We start from the raw sequence: 23,231 nt of genomic DNA, 5'->3' as shown, positions 1-23,231 counted from the left end.
AGAGTCAAAGGTACCTTAAGTTTTTTTTAACCTTGCTTCGGTTGCTAAGTTCTTTCGTGCAACAGTCTAGGGATTCCTTAAGTATAAGACCAAGACAAGGAGAAAACCATAAATACTTAAGTGAACATTTTAAGTAAACCTTGAGACAAAAATTTAAAGGATAACTTTGGTATTTTTCAACCTGGGCCCTATTTCCCCATGTGTATGTGTGCGTATGATTCATAGGTACAACTCGTTTTAAAATTGGTTCAGTATTGAGGGAGGCGGATGCAGCCGGCAGCCGCGAGGTAGATATGGGGGCAAGTGCGTCCCGTATAAGTTTGCGCATTAAAAGTGCTTTTTTTCGCCACTGACCGGTTCAGATCGCCAGTGCTATCTCTAATCACAGTGACCAACGTGAAAACATGAATGGCCCTATCTAGAGCCAGTGTTTGGTTCGTCCTTTCTGGGCTACTGTAGAAACATACAGGTGCAACATGGTGATCTTCGTAGACAAGGATCCGCTCCCTATGTAGATATAAACAGCTCATTCTAAGATAACGAATACATACTCATTATAATATATGTAATTTCTGCCAATACATCCCCCTAAATCCTACACACTGACCCTGTAATGAAGCAAATCTCTTACTAGAAACTCATAATGCAATGATGAACAGCAAAGTGAAATGAAGTTATAAATTAAAAGCAACCCCCTGACACACATGCTACCAACAGCTGTCAGATAGCCTTTCCAGGGTAACACATGTAGCAAGTTCTCCTTCCCAAAAAGGTGAGCATGTCCAAACAGTTGAAAGTGGTCAGACTCAGAAACACCTCGTTGACATCCTGCAGGTGGAGCTGTTCTAAGTAGTTCAGCCGGAATATGTGGTAAGGGATGAAGCAGACCACCATGATGAGAGCAAAGCACAGACTCTTCAGCTGAGCCCCGAAGTCCTGCTGAGAGGTGCATCCCTCGTGGTGCTTCCTGTATAAAACCCTCAAGACATTGGCTTGGAGGGCTGTCAGCACTGTGGCCACCACTATGATGAGTGTGCTTATGATGTAGTTCAACACCTTGGCAGAAGACTTTATGTTGTTCCCGAACTGGAAGCAGCGTGTGGTATTGTTATTGTTCATTCCCTGAGCCTTGCCATAGGAAAAATGGATTATGCACGGGACTGTGATAAGCACCACCAGCCACACCACAGCACTGCCGACGAGCGCATGCATCTTCTGGAGGGACGCCACCGGGTCGTCTCTGTGGTAGAACGACATCAGGCGCGTGATGAGGATGATCACGTAGAAGACGAAAGACATGTACATGTGGATGTGGATCATGCTGCTGACCACTTTACACAACCCGAGGCCCAGGTTCCACTGATAAGTAGCGTAGTAGTAAATCCTGAAGGGCACGGTGAGAAGGAAGACGAAGTGGGCGAAGATGAGGTTGAGTACGGCGATGGAGGTGATGGATGTCGTGCTGGACTTCATGATGTGCATCATCAGGCTCAGGCTGATGGTGCCGCTGAGCAGAACCACGGAGTAGATGGCCAGGAGGGCTGGGTGGTACTTTGGAGGATCATCCAACGGCTTTGAGCTATCGGATAAGGGGCTTGAGGTCATCATGGAGCTCATGGCCAAGGATAGTGTGCTTTGGGTTACCGTGGAATTCATCTTACATAGAGAAAGAAAGGGACAGATACAAGAGAGAGAAAAGGGGAGAGTTTTTTCTTATCCGCACAGAGGTGTCATGTACTTTACAGACTGTGAAGCTCCTAGAGGCAAATTTGTGGTTTGTGATATCGAGCTGTATATGTAAAGCTGACTCGACTTAACAAAAATAAAGAAAAGCCAGAGAAGCTCTTAGACACAACACCACATTGTATTTACAGTCTTGAATGTTAAGATATTTTGCTCATATTTAAATACACATATAATACATAATCCAGATGAAGAAATGAACCAAAGTCTAAATTTAGTTTGACATACTTCGGGGCGCTACAACATATTATTAGTTTAACAGGAAACAGGACTAAATACAAACTAAATAAAACTAAAATATTGAAAGTAATGATTAAAATATATTAAAAAATTACAGTATTTAAATATCATTAAGTATAGAAATAAATATATCACTCACAGTATTCTCATTATCACAGTGGAAACTGCATCAATAATAACCTTAAAGTTAAAGCAGAGGATTTACAGTAAACTTACCTTTTGGTTCTAGGAGGAACTGCCTGCTGAGTGCTCTTGTGTGAGAAAATAAGGCATTAAAGGATGTGTGTGTCCTTTACATTGACGCGCATTATCTCCAGCAAGCAGTCGTTCACAATATGTCAGCCGTCACTGGGAAAGCTCTGCAGCGTGTCTGAGAAAGTTACATCTGTATGCTTGTGCGTGCCTGTGTGTGTGTGTGCCAGCTTAGTGTGGAAGTTAAGGTTATGCAAATGAACTGTGCATTTGTGTGCTTAAACCAGAAACCACAGTCCAGTTTTGCATGGTGTGTGTGTGTGTGTGTGTGTGTGTGTGTGTGTGTGTGTGTGTACTGTGTGTATTTGTTTGTGCACACATGTTGTCAGAAACAGGAGGCGATTGCACACCACAGAGAGCTGGCTGCTTCCTCCTTCTGATCGCCCCTCTATACACGCCCATTATTTTGTGTCTGTAGTATTCACCTGAGTACAGATCATCAGATTGTGATGTGGAGGTGACATAGACATCGAGCTGATAGGAGGAGTAGAGGCAAGGGGTGCTTTGGTGCATGATTGCAGATGTGTCTTTACATTTATACCATGATGTAACCAGAGGATTTACCAGCATAAAGAATATGCCTGTTTAGGAATAAATACTTAAACATGCACTACACTGTTTAAGCAGAAGAATTCTTCCAAGCAAGAAAAAATATGCTGATTTCATTGATGCACAGCCACGCCTACAGCTCCTTCTGCATTCTATTTTTCGATATCAAAAACAAGAAGTGCAGCTTTTGTCTTATCTTTTAATTACCAGGTTCATTTAGATCTCTTATGTGACTCAGTCTTTATCAGTGCAACAAACACTAATTAACATTGTAATAATTTAAAAAAAAAAGGTTACCCACGCTTACTAGACACATCTCACAGCTCCTATACTGCTCTTAAACTATTGCAGCAACATCAAGGGCAGAGGTCTGCACACCCTGGAGTCAACGCATTGGCTATTTCAAAAGAGAAGAAGTGAGAGAGGATGTGGTAATGCGAGCTGTGATGTTGACAAATGTGTTAATCTCCCATGAACATCATCAACAAGTTATATCAGGCATAAACTGTGCCTTTAGCTTTTGACTTTGCAGGCCTTTGAGTCTGCAATGGAGCAGAAATGCATTTTATTTATTCGCATATTAGGGAAACAACTCACTGCATTTCCCGACAGAGGGAAGCAAAGGAAAGCCCCTTGTGACGACCCTGACCACAAAGCAAGGTGACACAGATTTCTTAAGGTGTCACGAATAGTTTGAGAAGGTAATGTCACACAGCAGAGCAACTTTTTAAAAATTTATTTATTAAAACTTACAAACCACAGGCTTTTTCGCACATATCATCATTCTTAAATAAAATCCTAGTGTGCACCTGTACTCTTTTGACTTCCCAGATTTTCGAAGCCGAGCCCATGGCAACAGCTTCTCTGACGTGCAAACACAGAGCACAGTAACTACATTTGTTCCTAGTTTAATTCTGTTAATGGTTGCAGTAAGTACAATACTCTGGTCCCCTTTATGGAAATTCCGTTTTCCATTCCACTCCTTTATTTTTATAAGTTAAAAAAACACAGTACATAAAAATAGCATCCCTTTTCCTTCTGAGCAAAGACGTGTTTTAGGCAGCTTCACAGGAAACATTGTTACATACTTCAAGAGTTGGAGACGTTACCTTTCTTTGGTGGATCATAAATCAGCACCGTTGGCAAAGGCGTAATTTACAATCAAATATTCAAGTGGTCTTAGTCAATTCATCAATAATTAATGTAGAAACAATGATGCTGGAACAGTCACTGAGTGTACAGAAGAATACAGTGTAAACAGAAGTGTGCAAAAGTCTTACGCCACTCTGGAAAATGTCCTTTTAAAACCACCTATCTGAGCAGTAAGTGGTTATTTTTTATTTTTTATTTTTTTTAAAGATATTTTTTGGGGCATTTTTTAGCCTTTATTTTATAGAGACAAGTGTGAAAGGGGAGAGAGAGAGAGGGAGTGACATGCAGCAAAAGCTGGAGTCGAACCCGGGCCGCTGCAGCAACAGCCTTGTACATGGGGCGCCTGCTCTACCACTAAGCCACCAACGCCCCAGTAAGTGGTTATTTTATATGAATACAAGGAAGGAACTGTTATGGACAGTATTTTCTACTGAGAATGTTGCATGTCTGTCCATCCCGGAGGAGGGATCCCTCCTCAGTTTCTCTTCCTTCCTTCCTTCCCTCCTTCCTTCCCCTGTTAAAAGGGGTTTTTTGAGGGAGTTTTTCCATATTCGTTGTGAGGATCAAAGACAGAGGGATGCTGTAAAGCCCTCTGAGGCAAACTGTAATATGTGATATTGGGCTTTTAAGTAATTCTCTCTGTAAGACCATCATGTAATTTTCAGCCATAGTCATGTTTGTGGTACAATTTTTTAAGCAGTTGTAAGAGGATGATTTAAAGTATCTGACTACAAATGACATACATGAGAGGGGATTTCCAAAGTGGCGTGTATTAAGTCCCAAAACAACATCCCATATCTTAAATAAACAAACTCTGGCTCAATAAGGCAAATGCTAAATTAAAGGTATCTAAAAAAAAGTCAAATACATACTAAACATTTTGATTTCACTAGTACGTGCAGATGCACAAGCGCACACAAACGCATGTTTATTTAGGGGAAGTGCATCTTGGGTCTCCTCCACAGGATGAGTCTTTGCGAGGTGAGAGTGTGTGTGAACACACTGAGCACCATCAGGAAGATGGTCATCGACATCACTATCACATAATGACTAATGCTGAAAGACACAGAGGAAAAGGTTGAGCATATTTATGTGTATGCATCACAAATAAAAATAGAGGCTGAAAAAGTCACATGGGTGGAAGAGGGGGAGTGTGTGCATATGAGTCAAGTTATTAATTAAGACTTAGAGCAGTGTATAACTCAGTGAACTTACCTGGTGCCAATGTCCAACCAGCTGCCGTAGTCCTGCACCAGGAAGAAAAAATGCTGAGGAGAGGAAGAGCGAGTTAAAAATTGATTTTGATGGAGGAGATAGAAGACAAAAATAATTTGACAAGGAATGTCACAGTCCACCTTTAAAGGGACAGTTTCCTCTTACCTGTAGTGGATTGTGGTTTATGTATTTTATTGTGCCTTCAATGTTTATAGTTTGTTGTAGTTGTATGATGTTTTAAACTGTATATTTTAAATAACATTAAAACAAAATGAAATAAATAAATTCATCTGTCTACCATAGAGATGTCTGGCCTTCTCTCAAATATAACGGAACAAGATGTGACTTGTGGTGCATAAAATGCAAAAAATAAATTTGAAAAACTCAACAGCACTGTCTCTTTCTGAAACCATGACCTGGTTACTCAAGATAATCCACAGACCTCCACAGATGCATGGCAAGTCACACCAAAACTAGATGGATAAGTAGCACCAACATATGCATTTTTGATTTTGGGGTGAACTGTCCCTTTAACTGTCATTGAGCTAGTTTGCTGTCTCTGTTAAGTTAGTCACTCACAAACGTGACACATGCGAGTCACTTGCGGTCCATTCAGAATGGACCCGCGACCCACCAGAAGGGAACCACTGCTTTAACCCAACACTCAACTCTTTTTAACCGTTCAGACAGCCTTACCAGAGCCATCAAGTCGGAGATGACCAGAACAATGAGGAACAAACTAGAAGAGAGGAATACACAAGCACAGAGGTGAGAAAGCACTATAAGCAAGATCTCTCACATTTAACAGCCACAACGACACGTCTACTTCTCGTACAGTATCAACAGTAGATCAAAACCCTCTTCACACACCATAAACCACGAAATGAAAGGCACATATTATTTAGTTATTTGAGTTGACGTGTGGTTTAAGATCTATACCTGACACAAATTCTGCCTAAGATGCAAATAGCTGTTTTAAATTTAAAACTGCATACAAGATGACATGCACACTTCTGCTGGCGTCTGCGAGGCGATCATGGATCTGACATTAAGAGATGATGTAGTTTACGCAAACAGGATGTACTATAGATCAGTGATCAGATCAATGATAAAGGCTCGGGACAGCTGGCTATCTTATTTTAAAGGAGTTACCTTCTCGATGAGAGCTGTGTTGCAACTTGGATGGTCTCAAACGTACACATCACTATTATGAACGGGATAATAACCTGGAGGAACAAAGGACAAGACATTTCAGATGTAATGAAGGACGGGGAAATTAATTGAAGCACATTTCCCAGACATCAACAGATGCATCGATAGATTGTGACTCGTCACAGTCTGCAAGACTACTTCCCTTTCTCGGGAACTCACTTCTTGAGCTGAAAGAAAACCTGACGAGCGGGTACACAGCATATACCATAAAAGGAAAGTGTTAAAAATATACCTTCCACATCATCAGCCCTCCCATGATGAAGGGGTTGAAGACGGTGAGGAAGCAATAAACAGATGCTGGGTCAAAACTAGGAGAGAGAAGCAGAAGAAGTGACTGCAGACGACTTCAAAACCTGTAGAGTCATTCATTCAGAGCACAAATCTGTCCTGCATAGATTTATTTATCTTTGTAACCTGAGGCATGGACTACAAAAACGATTGGCTGGTCTACACAACAATGCAACAATGCAAAGACAGTATGAGTCTACTGTTTTTTTCCCCCCACAAACCACTTACATCCTTCCTATAATCAAAAAAAAAAAAGCATGCATCCCCAATCAACCTCTTACCCGACATTCACTTCACCCATGATAAACATGCAAAGCCATACAACCCCCCTTAAGACAACTTCCTGTCACTGAACACACACAAATACATCTGCATGCAATGGCCTACATACCTGTTAATGGAAGCTATGTTCCCTGTGCCGAAGAAAGCGGTTATTATAAAGAATACCTGACAGAAAACGTACAGTCAAGGAAAGTACATGACTCCACTGAGGCAGAAACACTAGTGGTTATTTATTTGTGCTTTAGCTGATGTCACTGTTGAAAAGACTCTGACAAACGGATACAAAAAAATACGATCGCCTGATGTCATCCAGCTTCAGCTGTCGGATCTTGGTGATGTCGATGTTTGCGGAGAAATCGATAGTGGAGAGCTGAAAGACAAACACACAATAGCGTGACCGTACACCCATTCATACACATTCACAGACACACCCGAACACGATAAGGAACAATCAGCGCTGAGGCTTTATGTACATTATGTAGAGCTTTATGTAAACCTACTTCACAGACTACAGTATGTTATCATGTGTAGGGATTTCCCTGTTTGTTTCATTAAGGAAATGCCATTAAAGGAGTGAATAGCAGAAAAATGTTAACACCAGAACACTTAAGAACGGATAAGCAGAGGCTTCAGAATATATTATATTAAATAAATAGGTGTAAATGTGCCTATATAAATAAAACACCTCCGCTCAGAGAGGCCAGTGTGTGTAAAATAGTGGTAGCTACAGTCTGCAGAAGCCCACAGAAACACACTTGTCTCACTTTTGAAATTTGCATCTCATTCAGTCATGCAGTTCACACCGATCTACCAAATTTAACTTTGGAAACACACAGCGGATGGTTTTTTTTACCTCTTGTCTGCCAGCGACACTCTGCGCGAGCATAGCTTCCTGTTCGATGTTGATCCACGCAAACATCAACCAAGATAGCACCGGGGGGAACAGTGCTTCTGACCTGAGTGGGAGAAAACACATAGCTTAACTGTGATGATAAAACACTGCACGGGGCTTAATTTGACGTGTTGCTGCAGCTACATGATGCGTGTGCGTAATATGTTGTCTCACCCAGTGCTGAGCAGTAAGTATGTGGCTGTGAGGGAGAGGAATATGCTGAGGAGTCGGTGGAAAAGGCGCGTAGAGCTCAGCAGTGGAACCAGCATAGAAGATGCTGAGAAAAGACAAGGGACAGGTTAGGGCTGGGGGATAAGGACAAGAATTCATACCTAGGTATTTACAGAATGGCGATACACGATATATATCTCTGTATTTGTTTCCAGTTGCAAGTCAAAGCCACATTTGAGACGTCACCAACACTTTTATAAAAACAGACTGTGATCAAAGTTAAATGCAAAGACCGGGGTTTTATTCCCCTGTTTGAAAATATACAGCTGCACAACATGTAAATGAAACATTATATAAAATAAATAGCAGGGCTATATGTTAACTTTTTGAACATAGCACTGGAGCTACAGATGTTTAAAGGTTTGCAGCACAGCACACAAAACTATAACATGACTATAAAAGTATCGAGTAGGTTTGAAACAAAAATCTTTCCATGGCCTTTCAAGTGAATCTAGCGCTGGAAAATAATTTCAATCTTTTTATTTACACACATAGCATCAACAGATCTGTCACCTGCATCCTGCCGCTGTCTCCATGTCACAAAACAGACTGCAACCACCAAGGAGAACAGCGCAATGATCCACCTCACACACTAGCAGTGCAGTGCTGCATTGCACGTGTGCTGCTGTAATTTCATCTCACAGACTGATTTAGCGTAGCACGCGCAGCACATAGCCCGATGTCACACTGTAGATGAATTAACAGACAGATTAAACAGAGGAGCAGCTCTGTGTCTCTGAGTGTTGCTGGAGAATTTGTGCACACCTGAACGTAAAGGACTTCATAGGTAGGGACCATGTGCCTCTACAAAAGCAGCACACATCCCAGATGAAGCTACGAAAATTGCACGCAGATAAAAATGCAAATACAGCGAGGTGAAACCCCAGGTGGACAAATCTCTGATCAATATTTAAAAAGGTGACATAATTGACACATAAATGTGATTATAGTCTCCCCAGGATATTCTAAGATGTTGACCATGAAAAGATTGCAAGTGCCCACTCACGTCCACCTACCTAACGTGGCCCAGCTGATGATCTGATTAAGAAGGGGCAGGCCCTGCTTCTGCTGCAGGCTGGAGTGTGTGAGGGATGGCACGTACGCACACACCGCCACGTGGAACATCTGTTGTGGAGTTTGACAGGTAATCTTTTATTTTTAGAAAATGGAATGACACAATCACACACAGGCACACTCGCACATACGACGTGACGTGCCGTAGTTACCTGGGTGACAAACTGCTGTCTGTCACTGACGTGCAGTGGTGTTCTCTGCCGTGATGACCAGAGGTAACAGGCTGAGGTGAAGAGAGTGAGTAGACCTGCACAGGTGCTGAGCAAACAAACATCATACGTCGCCTTATTATTACAGACATGGTCATGACAAATAGCTTTACATACTGTATGCAGTTTGCTTGTTACAGAGAGTCCTGCTTAGCTTGTGGAAGTAGCTGTATGTCTTCTATGGCTCTGGGTGAAGTCTCAGAAAATAGCTCTGATGACATCAACAGGGTTATTTCGGCTTGGTGTTGAAGACTACACATTTCTAACAGACAGCCTGTGTGTGTTTTTGACTCAGACATGCAACACAGTTCATTTTAATAATATTATTTTATGTTAGACATATTTTAAAGCACATGCATTGGTATCACAAAGGATACTGAACCACTGCAACCATATAACCCATCTTTAAATGATTTCTTACAAACGCATTTCACAACTCTGCGATGAGCCCTAAGATTTCCTAAGTACAGAGATTAAATCTATTTCCTTGCAACTGACTGAGGTTAACCTGGCTTCTGAGTTTTGCCACGGCGGGACACTGTGGTAAACTTTCTGATAAATGTAAGCAAATAGAGGAAGCACTTACACCAGATGTATGTTTGGCTCTCTGCCCACGACTGGCATCAAGGGGAACGCAGCCAAGCACAGGCAGCCTAGACACCAGCTCAGTGAATGGAACTACACAGAGACAATGAGGTCATACACTTAGATACTGTACGTGATCTCATAATTTAACAAACTATGTATCACAAAATGTGTGCAAGAACTATACTTTACAATAACATGCTCACTTTTTTTGTGGAAAAACAGCAATTTTGGTTCAAATATATGTACTTCTGTATGTTTTATACATTATATGTTAATGCAGAAAAGTAAAGAAAGCTGATTTTAGGATTCATAAAAGCATAAAATATGTGATATGCCAGGTCATGATGTAACATTTGATGATGCAAATCTAAGAAAAAAACAGGTTTAATCACTGATCACAATCTTAATCTCTGTCAATATTTCCAGGAACAGGAAATGCGCCTCTGTGTTAATGCTTCATTTGCAGGAGACTGTACCTTGTATTCCCAAACTCGATGACACGTCATTTTCCATAACCTTTTCAGGTATGTAAATATTCAAATACCAGGACTTTTCCCCTGTGTACCATGACTGCTGAAGCGGTGATCTGTGATGCACTGTAGTTACCTTAGCCTTGCCAAAAATTCCAGTCAGAAAGGGCCATACAGAGAGGGCAGCCAGGCCCACAGTCAACATGGCGCGATGGAAGAAACTCACCACCTGGGGGCAGCAAAGGTAAGATGTCATCCACATTACAGCATCACCTCAAACTGCACACAGTAAGTCCTATATATAATGAACAATTTGTAATATGTACTGCATGTGTATCAGTGTTCTGATGCACATATATGCCTCTGACTGTCCGTTAGAAGACATTAAAGACTCCTACCAGAAGCTCGATCCCAAACGCCACCAGCAAAAAATAGCCAAAACACTTGCACAGCGGCAGAGAGGGAGCTGAGCGGACCAAATCTGTGAGAGTCCCAGACCTAAAATGGACCATTAATAAGATTATTTTTCCTGTGGTACAAGGGAGAGGAAAAAAAGACCCTTCCTTTCATCCATTAAAACACGAATGGACACAAAACCACTTCAAAGGATCTAATTAACACCTCACTGCAGCTGTGCCACACATGCATGGCCAAGTATGTTTGAGCTAAATTACACTCAATGAAAACTGCTGCATTCATCCATTGCTGAGATCTCCCTGCGTGTGTTTGCTCGCCCACTCTCTGAGACCAGCGTTCAGGAGCTACACACATTTGTTTGACTAGAGTGTAATGTGTGTGTGCATATGTGTTTCATGCTTTTATCTTAAATGTGTGTTACTTACTCTTTAAGGACAGAGTACCACACAGGCACAGGCAGCAGGCAGTAAACATAGTAAGTGAGGGGACTCCTTTGGATGAGCAGGAACACGGTGATCACCACTGTCACAAATACACACAGCCTCGCCAGGGTATGGCTGGGAGTCTGTGCACATACACAGGAGCAGAGCACCAACAAAAAATGTAATTTAACGAGACATTCAAGTTTTATAAACTTGTCTAAGTAAAGGGAATCTTTGGAGACAAAGAAAGATGGATTATACAGTAGTGGCCCGACCTGTTTGAGGAGGCTTGGGTTTCTATTGAGGCTGGCGTGAGTCTTCAGTATGACTAGGACGACATACGAGGTCCAGCCTACAAATCCCAGCACCACACTGCAACCCAGGAAGAACCTGTCGTAGGTGTGGTAGTAGACCAAGCCATCCAGAGCGTGGGATATGAGAGAGCGGCACAGGGAGATCTGACAGGAGACAGGTGAGGAGGAATGAAAAGAACTAACTTTATACTGCAACATCAGCTGAATATTATACAATCATGTATGTTAGTATGTAAGCTGCAGGCTGTCCCTTCCCAAATACTCACAGCATCGTCATACTTCTCCAGCTGAATCAGTATTCTGGCCTTGTGGATGATTTCCGCTTGTTTTGACTCAGTCAGTAGTCTGAGAAAATAGTGAGACGAGGCAATAAAGACAGAGTGCATGAAATTGCATTTAAATGCGGTCTGGAATTATTATTTTTTTGACCGAATGAAACGTACTTCATTTGCCTTCATATTTACACAACCACAATAATATCAGCACATTGCGCTGTTTATTATTTTGCATGGACCTGCAATAGAGTACCTCAGCATTTGCAGCCTTTAATAGTCTTACAGAAATATATCTATCCAAGCCTTGCACACTTTGTACATAACACAAATTAAGCATGATTCTTCTAAACTAAACACACAGCAAATTAAAAGTAATGTTATTAATTCACAATTCTTACAACTCACTAATTGTACTTACTGGTATGGGGTGAACAAAAAAGGCAAAGTTGTCTCCTTTTTCTGCGTCATTTTCGTCTATAAAAACATAAACAGCCCGGTCACCATGGATTCATAGATATGTATAATACAGCTCACAAGTTAAAAATGACACAGTGTTTAAATCTATCATTTGGAAGTTATCGGTATGAATCAAATACATCTGACTGGTCGTATACTTCCAACTGACAATATTGTTGCTTATTTATCACTATTAATATTTACATATTTATTTGAGTTCAACAATGAAGCACATCAGTAATAGCAGAGTTGAATGCTTTCATACCTTGTATTGCTCCAGTACTTGAATAGCATTAGTGTACATGCTCTCTGCCTTGAACTGGTCACTATTGTTAAGGTAGAGAAGAGGTAACACACCCTGAAGAGACACAAATACACATTAAGGTGGACACACACTTTTGTACTTTTAAAATCCCTTTTCGACAACTTCAGTGAAGCCGTGAACACTTAGATTCAACTTTGCAGGATGAAAATGACTAGAACGTTTCTTTTGTCCTTTCTGGACTTACCACAGAGTTGACAGGAAAGGGCACACCAATGAGAGAAGCCATGAGGGGAGCGATGTCTGCCTGCAGAAAACAACGAAAAAATAGATCATATTTCAGTTTACTACTGCTGTTGTGTCATATCACTGCTTTTTGGCATTTTATATTACATGGCAATAATTGATGACAGTGGCCACGGGCCTTACCTGATTGACGTCAACTCTCCGAAGGTGCTCCAGATTCCAATCTGAGAGAGACAGCAGGGATAAAAATCATGACAACGACGTAGACGCGAAAAATGCAAATAAAAAACTAAATTCCACTCTGCCCAATAATATATGTATTTTTGAAATCGTCTTTAGTGGGCGTAGAGGAACCTGGGTCCTAAACTAAAGCTAAAAACACCTGCTTGAGAAACAGAAGCGAGTACATGAGATTAGCACCCACCTTGTAGGAAGCTATCATTGTACGGTTGGGGTATAGTAACTTTGTGGGCATTATGAACCCCTGCTCCCCACACCACTAAAGGGGTGAGTGTCTCAGAGGGATGGCCTGCACCATGTGAACCTGGAGACACACAGAAGATATTAAATACTCCAGTGAATTCATATGCTGATTAACAGATTTTTTTATTGCACATATACACAAACAAGAGTCTTACCCCAGTTTGTCATGCCGTGATCGGAGGTGAATACATAGGCCGTTCTGCCATCATGACCAAAGAAGTCTTCTACCATAGACACCAACTCGGCTACACCAGTGTCCACTAGACCAATATTATCTAAGTACTCCCTAGACAAATACAAGATAAAGATATCACTACCTAGGTTTTTTGAAGTGCAATCAGACGACAACAAATCCTAATAGCGTTTCTCTTACTTTGACATTGGTCTGTGAGCATGTCCGTTTGTGTCGATGCCCAGCAGATGCAGGAAGAGGACGTTCTTATCTTCAAGCAGACTGGCCCTCAGACTGGAGTTAGACTTTGCTGACTGAAAGAATGACTAGTGTGGGAAGAAAAATAAAGTGGTAGATGGATTCAGTCAAGCTAGCAATGTGCAAATCCTCACTGATAGCAACAAGGGAGTCTTGTAGGAAGGCTTGTAGCAGATGTACTAAAAGCTATTGTAATGACTCCACGTGGCTTCACATTTTGCGACATGAAAATGCATTATGTGACCACCAACAACAAACATAACTTTATAACAACCCGTGACCCTTGCTGCAATAACTGACAATATGAAAGTAGAGAGATGGGTTTTACACAAGCCAGTAATTTATCTAAAATTCTATGACTTAATTATTACATATTATCAACAGATTCATCACAACATGCATGATTATCATTAGTTCTTCCACTACCATACTTTGACTTGAGTGAACACCCAGCTGTCCAGCCTGGAGGCATCTGTGGATGCAAAGTCCTCCTCCTGTGCTGGGTATGTGTGAGTATACACATGGTCTCCACTGGCACCTGGAAGAACCACAGCATGCAATGTTACTGAGCTTAAATTTCTGATTTTTGATACAGACTTTATCTGTGACTGTTTGCTTTTATATTGATTAGGCTGGTGGTTCTGATTGTGTTGTGTGTAACTGTATACCTTTAGCAAACATTGGCAGGATATCAGGGCTGCCCCAGCACCAGGTGTGTCTGGTCTCATTAAACACTGAGTCAAACTCTACAGGATTCTCCTTCCACCCTGAACACACACACACACACACACACACACACACACAAAAGGTCATTGCACTTGCATTCACAAACAGATATAACAGTATCACAAGTTATTAATCTTTCACGTAGCCTTTTCTGTACCTTTAGCAACAGCACTAACATCCTCATAGAAGCCAGCGATGAGAGCAACATGACCAGGGCGAGACTCAGTTGGCACGCGAGTGTGTGATACACCCCAGGTACCACTCTCCTCCATCACCCTCCTGATATCGGGAAACACACACAGATGTGCACACACAAACACCAGCTAATGAGGAGTTGCAAAGCACTGAAGAAAACTATCCAGAATAACACTTGTACTGGAGTAATTGATACAGAGACAGGCACACCACATAAAAGCTTCTGAGCTTTAATGTGGTGTGCTCTGTACCGGTTTCCTAACCTCAAGTATGGGGCCCTGGATGAGCCGTTTGGGAGGAGTGTGAAGAGACTGTCTGCTCTGAGACCATCGGCCACCACTAACACCAGTCTGGACGCAGGGGGTGGCAGCGGTGTGACCTGCGGGGTCATGCCATGGACCAGGGGAGAGGTGAAGTAGATATCAAAGATGGAGAGGAAGAAGACCACATGGACTGTCAGTCCAACCAGGAAGAAGGTGATCATCCGCATTTTGAGTGTCAATGCCGAGCTGGGTCTGCAGAGCAACCGGGGCAGGAAGGAAGATTGATTGTGTTTGCAAGAGAAAGAAGATAAGAGGAAGGAGACATAGAAATAAAGACATACTGAAAATGACTATGGGCAAACATTAAGTCATACAGTTCAGGATTAAGAGGTTAGTTCAAATGTAGAAGCAGGTTTTAGAAAGGTTTAGTATAATATAGACTTGATAAGCTAGAATGGGTGCCATGTAAAGGACTGCTTAAGGGCAGGGGTAATCCATCAGTCACCATATGCCATTAGGTGCATGGTGCAGAAATGACTTTAATAGTTAGGGTACATTCCAGTGTTAAGTCACCTAATGGGCCACTAGTTATTGAAGCTTGTTTAAAATAAAGCAGTCATATCTTTAGGCCATGCAAAAATAATTACCTGTGCGTAATGTCAGAGGGATCTGCCCATAGAAACGGGGGACGCTGTCTCGTTTTTGAATGAACAGGAGGGCAGAACAATCTACAGTCATTGCGCCCGTTCACCTGATTCAGATCCCATTTGATCTTCGTAGATAACCGATTACATGTCCAGAAAATCCGACTGGTTAAGGCGTTGTTGTACGAAACAAGATCCACGTAATCTTTACGTGCGTCCTTTTACGAAACCAACTGTCCGTCTTGCTACATAAGAAGATTAGTACAAGAAATTCAGGTAGCATGAGCAGCCACTTCCGTGTTGTGACTGACGGTTTACGTAGACGTGTGTACGTTGCAGCGGAATTGTGGGTACTGTAGTTAACATGTATTGAGCTAGCTTTCTTTTACATTTTTTTTTTCGCCAAACGCAAAACATTTTATAAAAAAACTAATTGCGACGCATTATCTTAAAATATGTGTTACGGAGCAGTTTCGCTGGAAAACATTATTTTCATTTGCCTCATTTTTCTTTGATAAAACATTAGCTAGCTAGCTATCAGCTGTCAAATGCGCCCTGCCCAGTTTTCCTTTCTGTCTCGACATTAGCCAATCATTTTCCTTTATTCCATAAAAGGGGCGGGCTTTGAGGGAACGTCTCTCCAATTTGACCAATCACAGCTTCGCATTTTTTCCCCCTTATCAAAGCCACCTACCAAACCATAGCTAGCCTTACTATCCATTCAGGAAGAAGCGGTTCTGATTAGCTTAGCTAGCTAAAAATCTTTATAGTGCAAAAATGGCGTCGGTCAACCCGTTTAATCTCAGTGATTCCGAGGAAGAGGCTGAACGGCGCCCCAATGAAACAGTTGACACAGAGAGAAGCCCGAGTGACGGGGCACCGGGGCCGCCACCAGGTAATCCTTTCTCTCCGCCAGCGGACGCCGAGCCTCCAACGCTTCTGCTGTCTAGCAACCGGACGAGCCCCAGCGGTGAGGGCTCGGGCTCGGTCGCGGCCACCGCCGCTATGGCAGGCACCGCCGAGACACGGATATCAGTGGATGTTATCGCCGCTCAGCTGTTACGGGACCAATATATTCTCACGGCCCTGGAGTTTCACACAGAACTGTTGGAAGCAGGCAGAGAGCTCCCGAGGCTGAGGGATTATTTCTCTAACCCGGGCAACTTCGAGCGACAGAGCGGCACACCGCCTGCCAAGGACCAGGTACTCGGACCCGGAGGACCATTGAGTAAGTAACGTTAGCTGCTCCCAGTGCTAGTCACGTAGCTGTCAGCTAAGTTAGCTCTGTCTGTACTGCTGCATGCTGCAGAGTTAGCCCACTGGCTAGCTAACGTTAGCTTAAAACATTGGATGTGGAAGCCAATCGATCATGAGATAATGTTATCCGCTTGCTGCACCTGCCCTCCTGGTTCAGGGCCCACGGCCAACAGGCGGGTGTCGTGTGTGATCTGTGTTGGCTGACATACACACTGCATCATCACAGAAATGTGATGCTATACCTCACTGCCTAGCTGGATGAGATGGAAGAGTGACACCAAGACAGGCCTATAAGAATCACCCTAATGCAATTGAGTCTTGAAGGGAAATACATCACATTTCATTAGGGCAGAGGGAGGTCAGAGGTCAGGATCAGCTGCTCACAGGAAAAAGCCAACAGGAGTAGAGACAGCTTGTATATTTTGCTTTTGCTTTTGCATAGGAGGTCATGGTTTCGCTAAAGAGGATACAACCTGAATTTAATTTGAACCCACATCCTCTTGCTTACGATGACAGTACCTTATTTGTGCTTTGTATCAGATGTTTTAATAGATCAGGGAGACAAATATTATTTTGGTTTATTGTCTAAGGGTGTAAACCTGTAGCATTCACATCCACTTACAGCACTGACTGTATGGGAATAACCTGCAGTATTACTGTGTGTGGTGAATGACATGTCTGGACAAACAAACAAACATGCAATGCAAATTGTAACCACGGTGACAGCCCAGGCCACAAATACATAAAGCCTGCTGTAGAGCAACAGGGGTAGTATTACCATAAACTTTAGTTCAAGTGTCTGTAGCAAAGCACAGGAGCTTGGCATTGAAAGGAATGTGATTGAGAAAACCTTTTCTTATAGTTGCATTTCACTGAGGTGAGTGGAGCAAATCTATTCACAGTTAACACAGACCTATAAGACACCATAACGCTGCCTCTGGTGTAAAAGAAGCAAAGTGGCTACATTCAAAGACAGCTAGAAATGTAAAAAGAATACACCCTGAGACTTGTATAAGTGTATGAACTATTAGGGGATTGTATGTGACTTGAAAGTGATCTGCACATTTTTTAAATTGGATCCCTTTAATGACTCTTAGGTTTTAATGAAAATAACTCAGCTTGGTGTTTTCCACTGCAGAGATTGGATCTATCTTGTCAAAGCATATTTATCTTAGATCCAGGAGAGAAAGGACAGGAACAATGTAAGTGACCCATATGGATGGTTACCCACCCACCTTATCTTTAAAACAATCAAGAGACCCACAAGCAGGAAGCACTGTTAGCTGTGAATTGAATGTACTTAAACCTGTATCCATTGTTCAGTGCGCTTATTCAACATAACTGAACAGATCTTCACTGTGTCCTCCCCCCTTTACCTGCCACTAAAATTATATTCATTAATCACTCTCCATGAAAGCAGATGTTCCCTGTATCTTGTCGATAATCTTAGTGCAATATCACACCAGTGGATGTGATTTGCCACTTAGACTGTAGTGTCAAATTAACAAAATGAATATTGCTTTCAGTATGTGCCAAAATTGGCTGCGGTGCATGCAGTCAGTATCAAGGCAGAGTGAATTGGAAATGCTGTGTTTCCTGTCAGTTTTTTTGGAGATGTGCAGTGTAATTTTGGTCAATCATTTGAGGATTTCCTTCCCATCACTTCCAGGATTCAAATCAGTGTCTTAGTTTCCGAATGGTCACAAAGGAGATCCGCACACTGTAGGCTCTAAATAAATACTTTATTTCTCTTTTCTTTTCAGGCAGCGCTTCAGTCCATAATATCTTCCTTCCTATGCATTTCCGAAGGCCTCACAATATGTAACGTATATCACGATGGCGGCGCTGCAACTGTAATTTTCATATTTTTGGTTCAGGCTGAGCAACAAGGCCGAGATGATGAATTTTCATTGTATAAACATTTGGCAGTTTTCCAGCTGAGGGAGCCACAGCATATAAATAAATGCTATAAAAAGAGAGGATCTGGTTTTATAACCAGATGATTTATTTTTCCTCATTTGGATTCAGTAGCAATGGACAATAGCCTGATGTCTCAGGCAACTATTGTATAGTCTTGAGTGTGGGTCAAGACAGTTAGCCTGAGGTTAGCTTTAGTAGATAGCAGATGACAGCCAGTCAGATTCACTGCAACACTTGCCTGTCAGTATAAAACCCCACCCTGCAGGATTAAATATTTGTGTAGACTGACTTTCTATATGGGTTTCAGAGACCACAGCAGCAAACAACTGTGAGCTGAGTGTGTTGGTTGCAAAGGTCTGGTGGTTGCATTATCATACAAACCTCCGAAAGGTTTGGAGCACAGCATCAGAATAAATGTTTTATGAGGATGTCTTCAAAAAGCATGACAGGACTTGACAGCACCCCTGTTGTGATACTGGCAGGAAAGGCATGGAGAAACAGTGATCTCAGCCTTATTAGCTTTTGGTAAGACTAAAGGTTTCTTAAGAATGTGGATTCCTGGATTCCTGATAAGTCTTATCTACTGTACAGAATGTAGATGGAAAAAAATGAAGCGGTCGATGGTAGTTGATGGCGGAGAAAGCGATGGACTCAAGACAATGCCACTTTTCTTTCCAGTATAATCTGATGACCAAGACCTCATGTGATCAATGGAATGATCTTTTTCCTCATGTTTGAGGAGGGAGGGATACCGATCAAATGTCTCCTGTTGTCAATATAGCAGCAAGATGTTTTGGCAGCCAGTTTCCAATATGATTTTTCAAACAATAGCAACTCTTTCAATGCCTTGTTTTGGCAATGTGATTTGCACACCCTACTAAAGAAAAAAGCTATACTTTTGATGCACTTATAAATAAATAAATTTGGCCTGCACATTTTGTTGCCTTCAGAAAATGTTGAAAGGATGCATGGGGTTTTATATGATTGCATGTCACAGCATGATAACCACACAGATAGGAGTCCAGCTAGTCAAACGCATTATACAAGAAGTGGTACATCATTTGAGTGTGATGATAGTTTGCTTAGACTGTATAGTGCTATTATATTTGTTCAGGTATTTGATAATGATTCGTATTCTTCTGATAATCTAAAAGCACCCAAACACATAGTGAGTGTTCGCTGTAAGCAGTTGATTTCACTGAGCATATGTATGGATAATGAATGTGTTTCAAGCAGCCTCATATCTGCAGCTGTTGCTCTAAGCCACATGGCAAAGCAAGGCATCTCTCACCACCTTGCTAATTAGCAGCAAGCAAGCATGAACGATTCTCTCTCCATCCCTCATCGCGTATCCAGGTAGTTATTTGCTCGTATTGATGTAGCATGCGAGTCACTTGGGTTGCCATGCATGAGGTTGAAGGTAAGCTGCCACATTTAAGAAGATGGTGTGGTTTGCCACATAAGACATAATACCAGAAAGTGTCTGTATAATGTCAGGACATGGATCTGACAGTTAAATTTGTAGTTGCAGGCACCTACCATCTCCTGCTCCACATTGGTAAAGTAGTAGCTTCTCATTAGTTCTAAGTAAGGTTGTTTGTAACCACTATTTATATGCCTTCCTGTTACAGATCTGTAAAGTTAGCACACTGGCAATCCAGGTCAACCAAACACAATACTATGTGTACCTCTCCCTTTCCTTTGGAGCACCGCCTGGTCCAACCTGACATGCACTGTCTCCTTTTCTCATGTTTCCACACTTTATAATGTCTCTCCATCCTTTCCTATGTCTGGGGTGGGGAGCTGCTGTTGTGGGAGAGGGCGATTAATGATATTGCTGGAGTGTTGGCTAGGCTCCACGTAGTTCTGGACCGGCACCGGCTGCCTGACTGTTCATAACACTGCCTTTCATTTAGCTGTGTGTGTCTCTGCGAATGAATGCAGGTGGTTCTGTGCGCGTAGAAGTGCAGATTTCTCAGCAATGGAGCAACACAGGTTATTATTGTGTGGAACCTTTCCACATTTGTGAATTACCACCGTTAGTTAGTCACACCGATTTGTTACCTATCTGCTATCTGATACATGCATGGAAGTCATGTTTGCAGATAGCGTGCTGACAAGCATGCCCAATTTATACACAGGCTTATTCATTGTTATATTTCATTGAATACATTGTCATACTTTTGATTTTGTGAGAGGAATGTTGGCACAGGTTTGTGTGTCTGCCTGAGCGTCCTTTATAATTTGCTCCCCATCGTGTCATCCCATTTATATTTTCGTAATGGCTGATGGTCTTGCCAAAACATCCTTCCCATTAAAATAGCTTGTTGGCTACCGCCTGACCATCCGTCTTCTCTTGTCTCCTGGCTTATTTGTCTCGGCTCTTTTTAAATGTATCTCTTTGTTCTCACACTAAACTCTTGCTCCTCTCCCTGTCTCCAATTTATCTGCTTTTTTTTATACATTGAAAAAAATCCCTTTCATCATGTTTGTTTTTCCTCTTTCTTTTCTCTAAGAAGCTTTCATTGGCCTTCCAATAGTTTTTGTAAGATAAGTATTTTCAATACAAACTACCAGTGAGCCAAAGGAGTTTCTTTCATTCAGCGTTCAAATAAAGGCTCATTTGTGATTGAATGTGAGATGGTGACACTCATGTACTCCAGAGCATAGAGGGAGACTGTGAGTGGATTTGTGTGTGTGTGTGGTGTGTGTGTCTGTCACAAGCTGCCCGGCAGGAGTGCAGTGAGAAGGTGACAGTCTGAAGTGTCAGATCTATCACAGCCCAGACAATACGCCACAGGCACAGAACTGAAAGGTCAGCCAGGAAGAAATACTCGCTTTTTTGCAAATTAGGCGCACACACAAAAGACATCCATGCACACTCTAGCACATTGTAGAATTGCAGGTTTTTCTCACACGTGCACATGTATACAAACCCCTATTTATCCACTGATTCACCAAACAGATTTCAAACCCAATGCAGCAAACATCCTCACACATTATCAGGAAGTAAGGACCGCTGGAAGTGTTACCCACAGGAAAAGGGGTTAAACTGATATTAGCATGATAGAATGACACACACACACTGTCACGCTCACAGCCATTTCAGAAAAACTCTCACTGAAATGAGTGTGTGTGCTTTTTGGAGCCACATGGTCATACATTCGAACATGTGACACACACACAACCACACCAACCATAAGCATTTACTTTATATGCTTTTATCCCCCAAATTAAGGTTGTTAAATGGAAACTTTAGTATTTTTAAACCTGGGCCCTGTTTTCCCATGTTTTTGTGTCTAAGTGACTAATGGGAACAATTTTTTTGAGAGAGACCACTGCTGCCACAGCGGCAGCAACAGGCTACAGTGTAACCCTAAAGGGCAAATGTGCACCATGAACTTATGTCCATTAAAAGAGCTTGTTTTTCCACTGACATGCTAAGATTATTATGAGTGTCTGACAACATTGCAGAACAAACCACTAAGGATAGACCGATATATCGGGCCGATATTTGAGTTTTTTACTTGCATCGGCTGATAGGCGCTTTCCATCTTGTTTTAGTATTTTTTACTGTTCAATAAATGTTTCTTATTTTAAACTTGAGACCTGTAATATTTGTTATCATTGTGTCATTTTTTTTTTGATGTAAATTGAGGGAGCAAAAGCAGTATCGGCCCCAAATATCGGCTCAAGAAAATTGGCAGTCCATAATCGGTCATCGGCTAAGGGTGATGGAAAAAAATCGGTATCGGCATCGGCCCTAAAAAATCCATATCGGTCTATCCCTACAAACCACACAGAGAAATGGATTTGTTTTTCTTACCTTTCGCTTGATCCGGTCTGTTTGTTAGTGTGTGTAACTAAGTCTCATACAAGGAGTAGTCACATTTGAAATCTGGCGGACTTTTCCACATTGTTGAAATCAGCTAAATGTTCAGCCATGACACTGAATATCTTAAAGACAACAGTAAGCTGCCCTCCGTACTCCAGCACCACACACTAGTCCTGGCACTCCTCTCTTGAATTCTCACTTACATTTCCACTGTTGTCTTTCTGCAACAGGTCACCTCTCGTGAGATTTCGGAACGAGACTTCTAGGGTCCTTTCTGTAATGTTGTCAGACACTCCTGATAACAATTTGAGCCTGTCAGTGGCAAAAACACACACTTGATGGTGCGCAATTGCCCATAGGGATTACGTTGCAGCTTTTTTCGTCGCTCTCTCTCATCCATCCATCCATTTTCATCCGCTTATCCGGGGCCGGGTTGAGGGGGCAGCAGGCCAAGCAAAGCGCCTCAGACATCCCTCTCCCCAGCAACGCTTTCCAGCTCCTCCTGGGGGACCTCAAGGCGTTCCCAGGCCAGATGAGATATGTAATCCAAATCCAGCGTGTTCTGAGTCTGCCCCGGGGCCTCCTACCAGTGGGATGAGCTCCCTCCTGGTGTCCGAGCTCCTTACCCTATCTATAAGACTTAGCCCAGCCCATGGAGGAAACTGTTTTGGGCCGCTTGTATTCGCGAT

The 23,231-nt window shown here is 42.2% G+C and overlaps 3 protein-coding genes across 11 annotated transcripts in view; 1 reads left to right on the top strand and 2 right to left on the bottom strand.

Annotated features, from left to right (window-relative positions):
• Nucleotides 1–577: 577 nt before the first annotated feature.
• On the bottom strand, nt 578–2,340 carry gpr141 (G protein-coupled receptor 141). The gene is made up of 2 exons (XM_033639535.2): nt 2,200–2,340; nt 578–1,656 (listed from the first exon to the last, which is right to left on the bottom strand). The coding sequence occupies exon 2, from the start codon at nt 1,654–1,656 to the stop codon at nt 721–723; it is 936 nt and encodes a 311-aa protein (XP_033495426.2). The 5' UTR covers nt 2,200–2,340; the 3' UTR covers nt 578–720.
• A 1,773-nt stretch (nt 2,341–4,113) lies between these two features.
• Nucleotides 4,114–15,777, bottom strand: pign (phosphatidylinositol glycan anchor biosynthesis, class N). 3 transcript variants are annotated; one of them, XM_078163024.1, is made up of 29 exons: nt 15,638–15,777; nt 14,887–15,138; nt 14,586–14,707; nt 14,371–14,469; nt 14,134–14,240; nt 13,646–13,770; nt 13,428–13,558; nt 13,214–13,333; nt 12,973–13,013; nt 12,791–12,850; nt 12,547–12,639; nt 12,244–12,299; nt 11,817–11,895; nt 11,512–11,694; nt 11,240–11,379; nt 10,796–10,895; nt 10,534–10,626; nt 9,926–10,017; nt 9,283–9,388; nt 9,073–9,181; nt 8,000–8,102; nt 7,787–7,889; nt 7,217–7,303; nt 7,043–7,098; nt 6,596–6,671; nt 6,304–6,377; nt 5,848–5,890; nt 5,152–5,204; nt 4,114–4,992 (listed from the first exon to the last, which is right to left on the bottom strand). In XM_078163024.1, the coding sequence occupies exons 2-29, from the start codon at nt 15,111–15,113 to the stop codon at nt 4,869–4,871; spliced, it is 2,802 nt and encodes a 933-aa protein (XP_078019150.1). In that variant the 5' UTR covers nt 15,114–15,138; nt 15,638–15,777; the 3' UTR covers nt 4,114–4,868. The 3 variants fall into 3 exon arrangements, with proteins under 3 accessions (XP_078019150.1, XP_033495216.1, XP_033495217.1); XM_033639325.2 differs by having other exon boundaries at nt 15,534–15,667; XM_033639326.2 differs by lacking the exons at nt 14,586–14,707; nt 14,887–15,138; nt 15,638–15,777 and having other exon boundaries at nt 14,129–14,240; nt 14,371–14,387.
• A 449-nt stretch (nt 15,778–16,226) lies between these two features.
• The window catches only part of relch (RAB11 binding and LisH domain, coiled-coil and HEAT repeat containing), a 42,043-nt gene continuing 35,038 nt past the window's right edge, over nt 16,227–23,231 (top strand). For 6 of the 7 annotated variants that reach the window (XM_033638769.2, XM_033638768.2, XM_033638767.2 and 3 more), the window contains exon 1: nt 16,228–16,758. In XM_033638769.2, coding sequence (XP_033494660.1) covers nt 16,308–16,758 — 451 coding nt within the window. In that variant the 5' untranslated portion in view covers nt 16,228–16,307. Of the gene's footprint in view, nt 16,759–23,231 lie in introns of all 7 variants that reach the window. The other variant, XR_004502339.2, reaches the window with a different exon arrangement.

Source organism: Epinephelus lanceolatus, chromosome 20, assembly GCF_041903045.1.
Source record: "Epinephelus lanceolatus isolate andai-2023 chromosome 20, ASM4190304v1, whole genome shotgun sequence".
In the NCBI taxonomy this organism is placed as follows: Eukaryota; Metazoa; Chordata; class Actinopteri; order Perciformes; family Serranidae; genus Epinephelus; species Epinephelus lanceolatus.
Note: the sequence above shows the minus strand (reverse complement) of the source record. Positions and strands in the feature narration are given on the sequence as shown.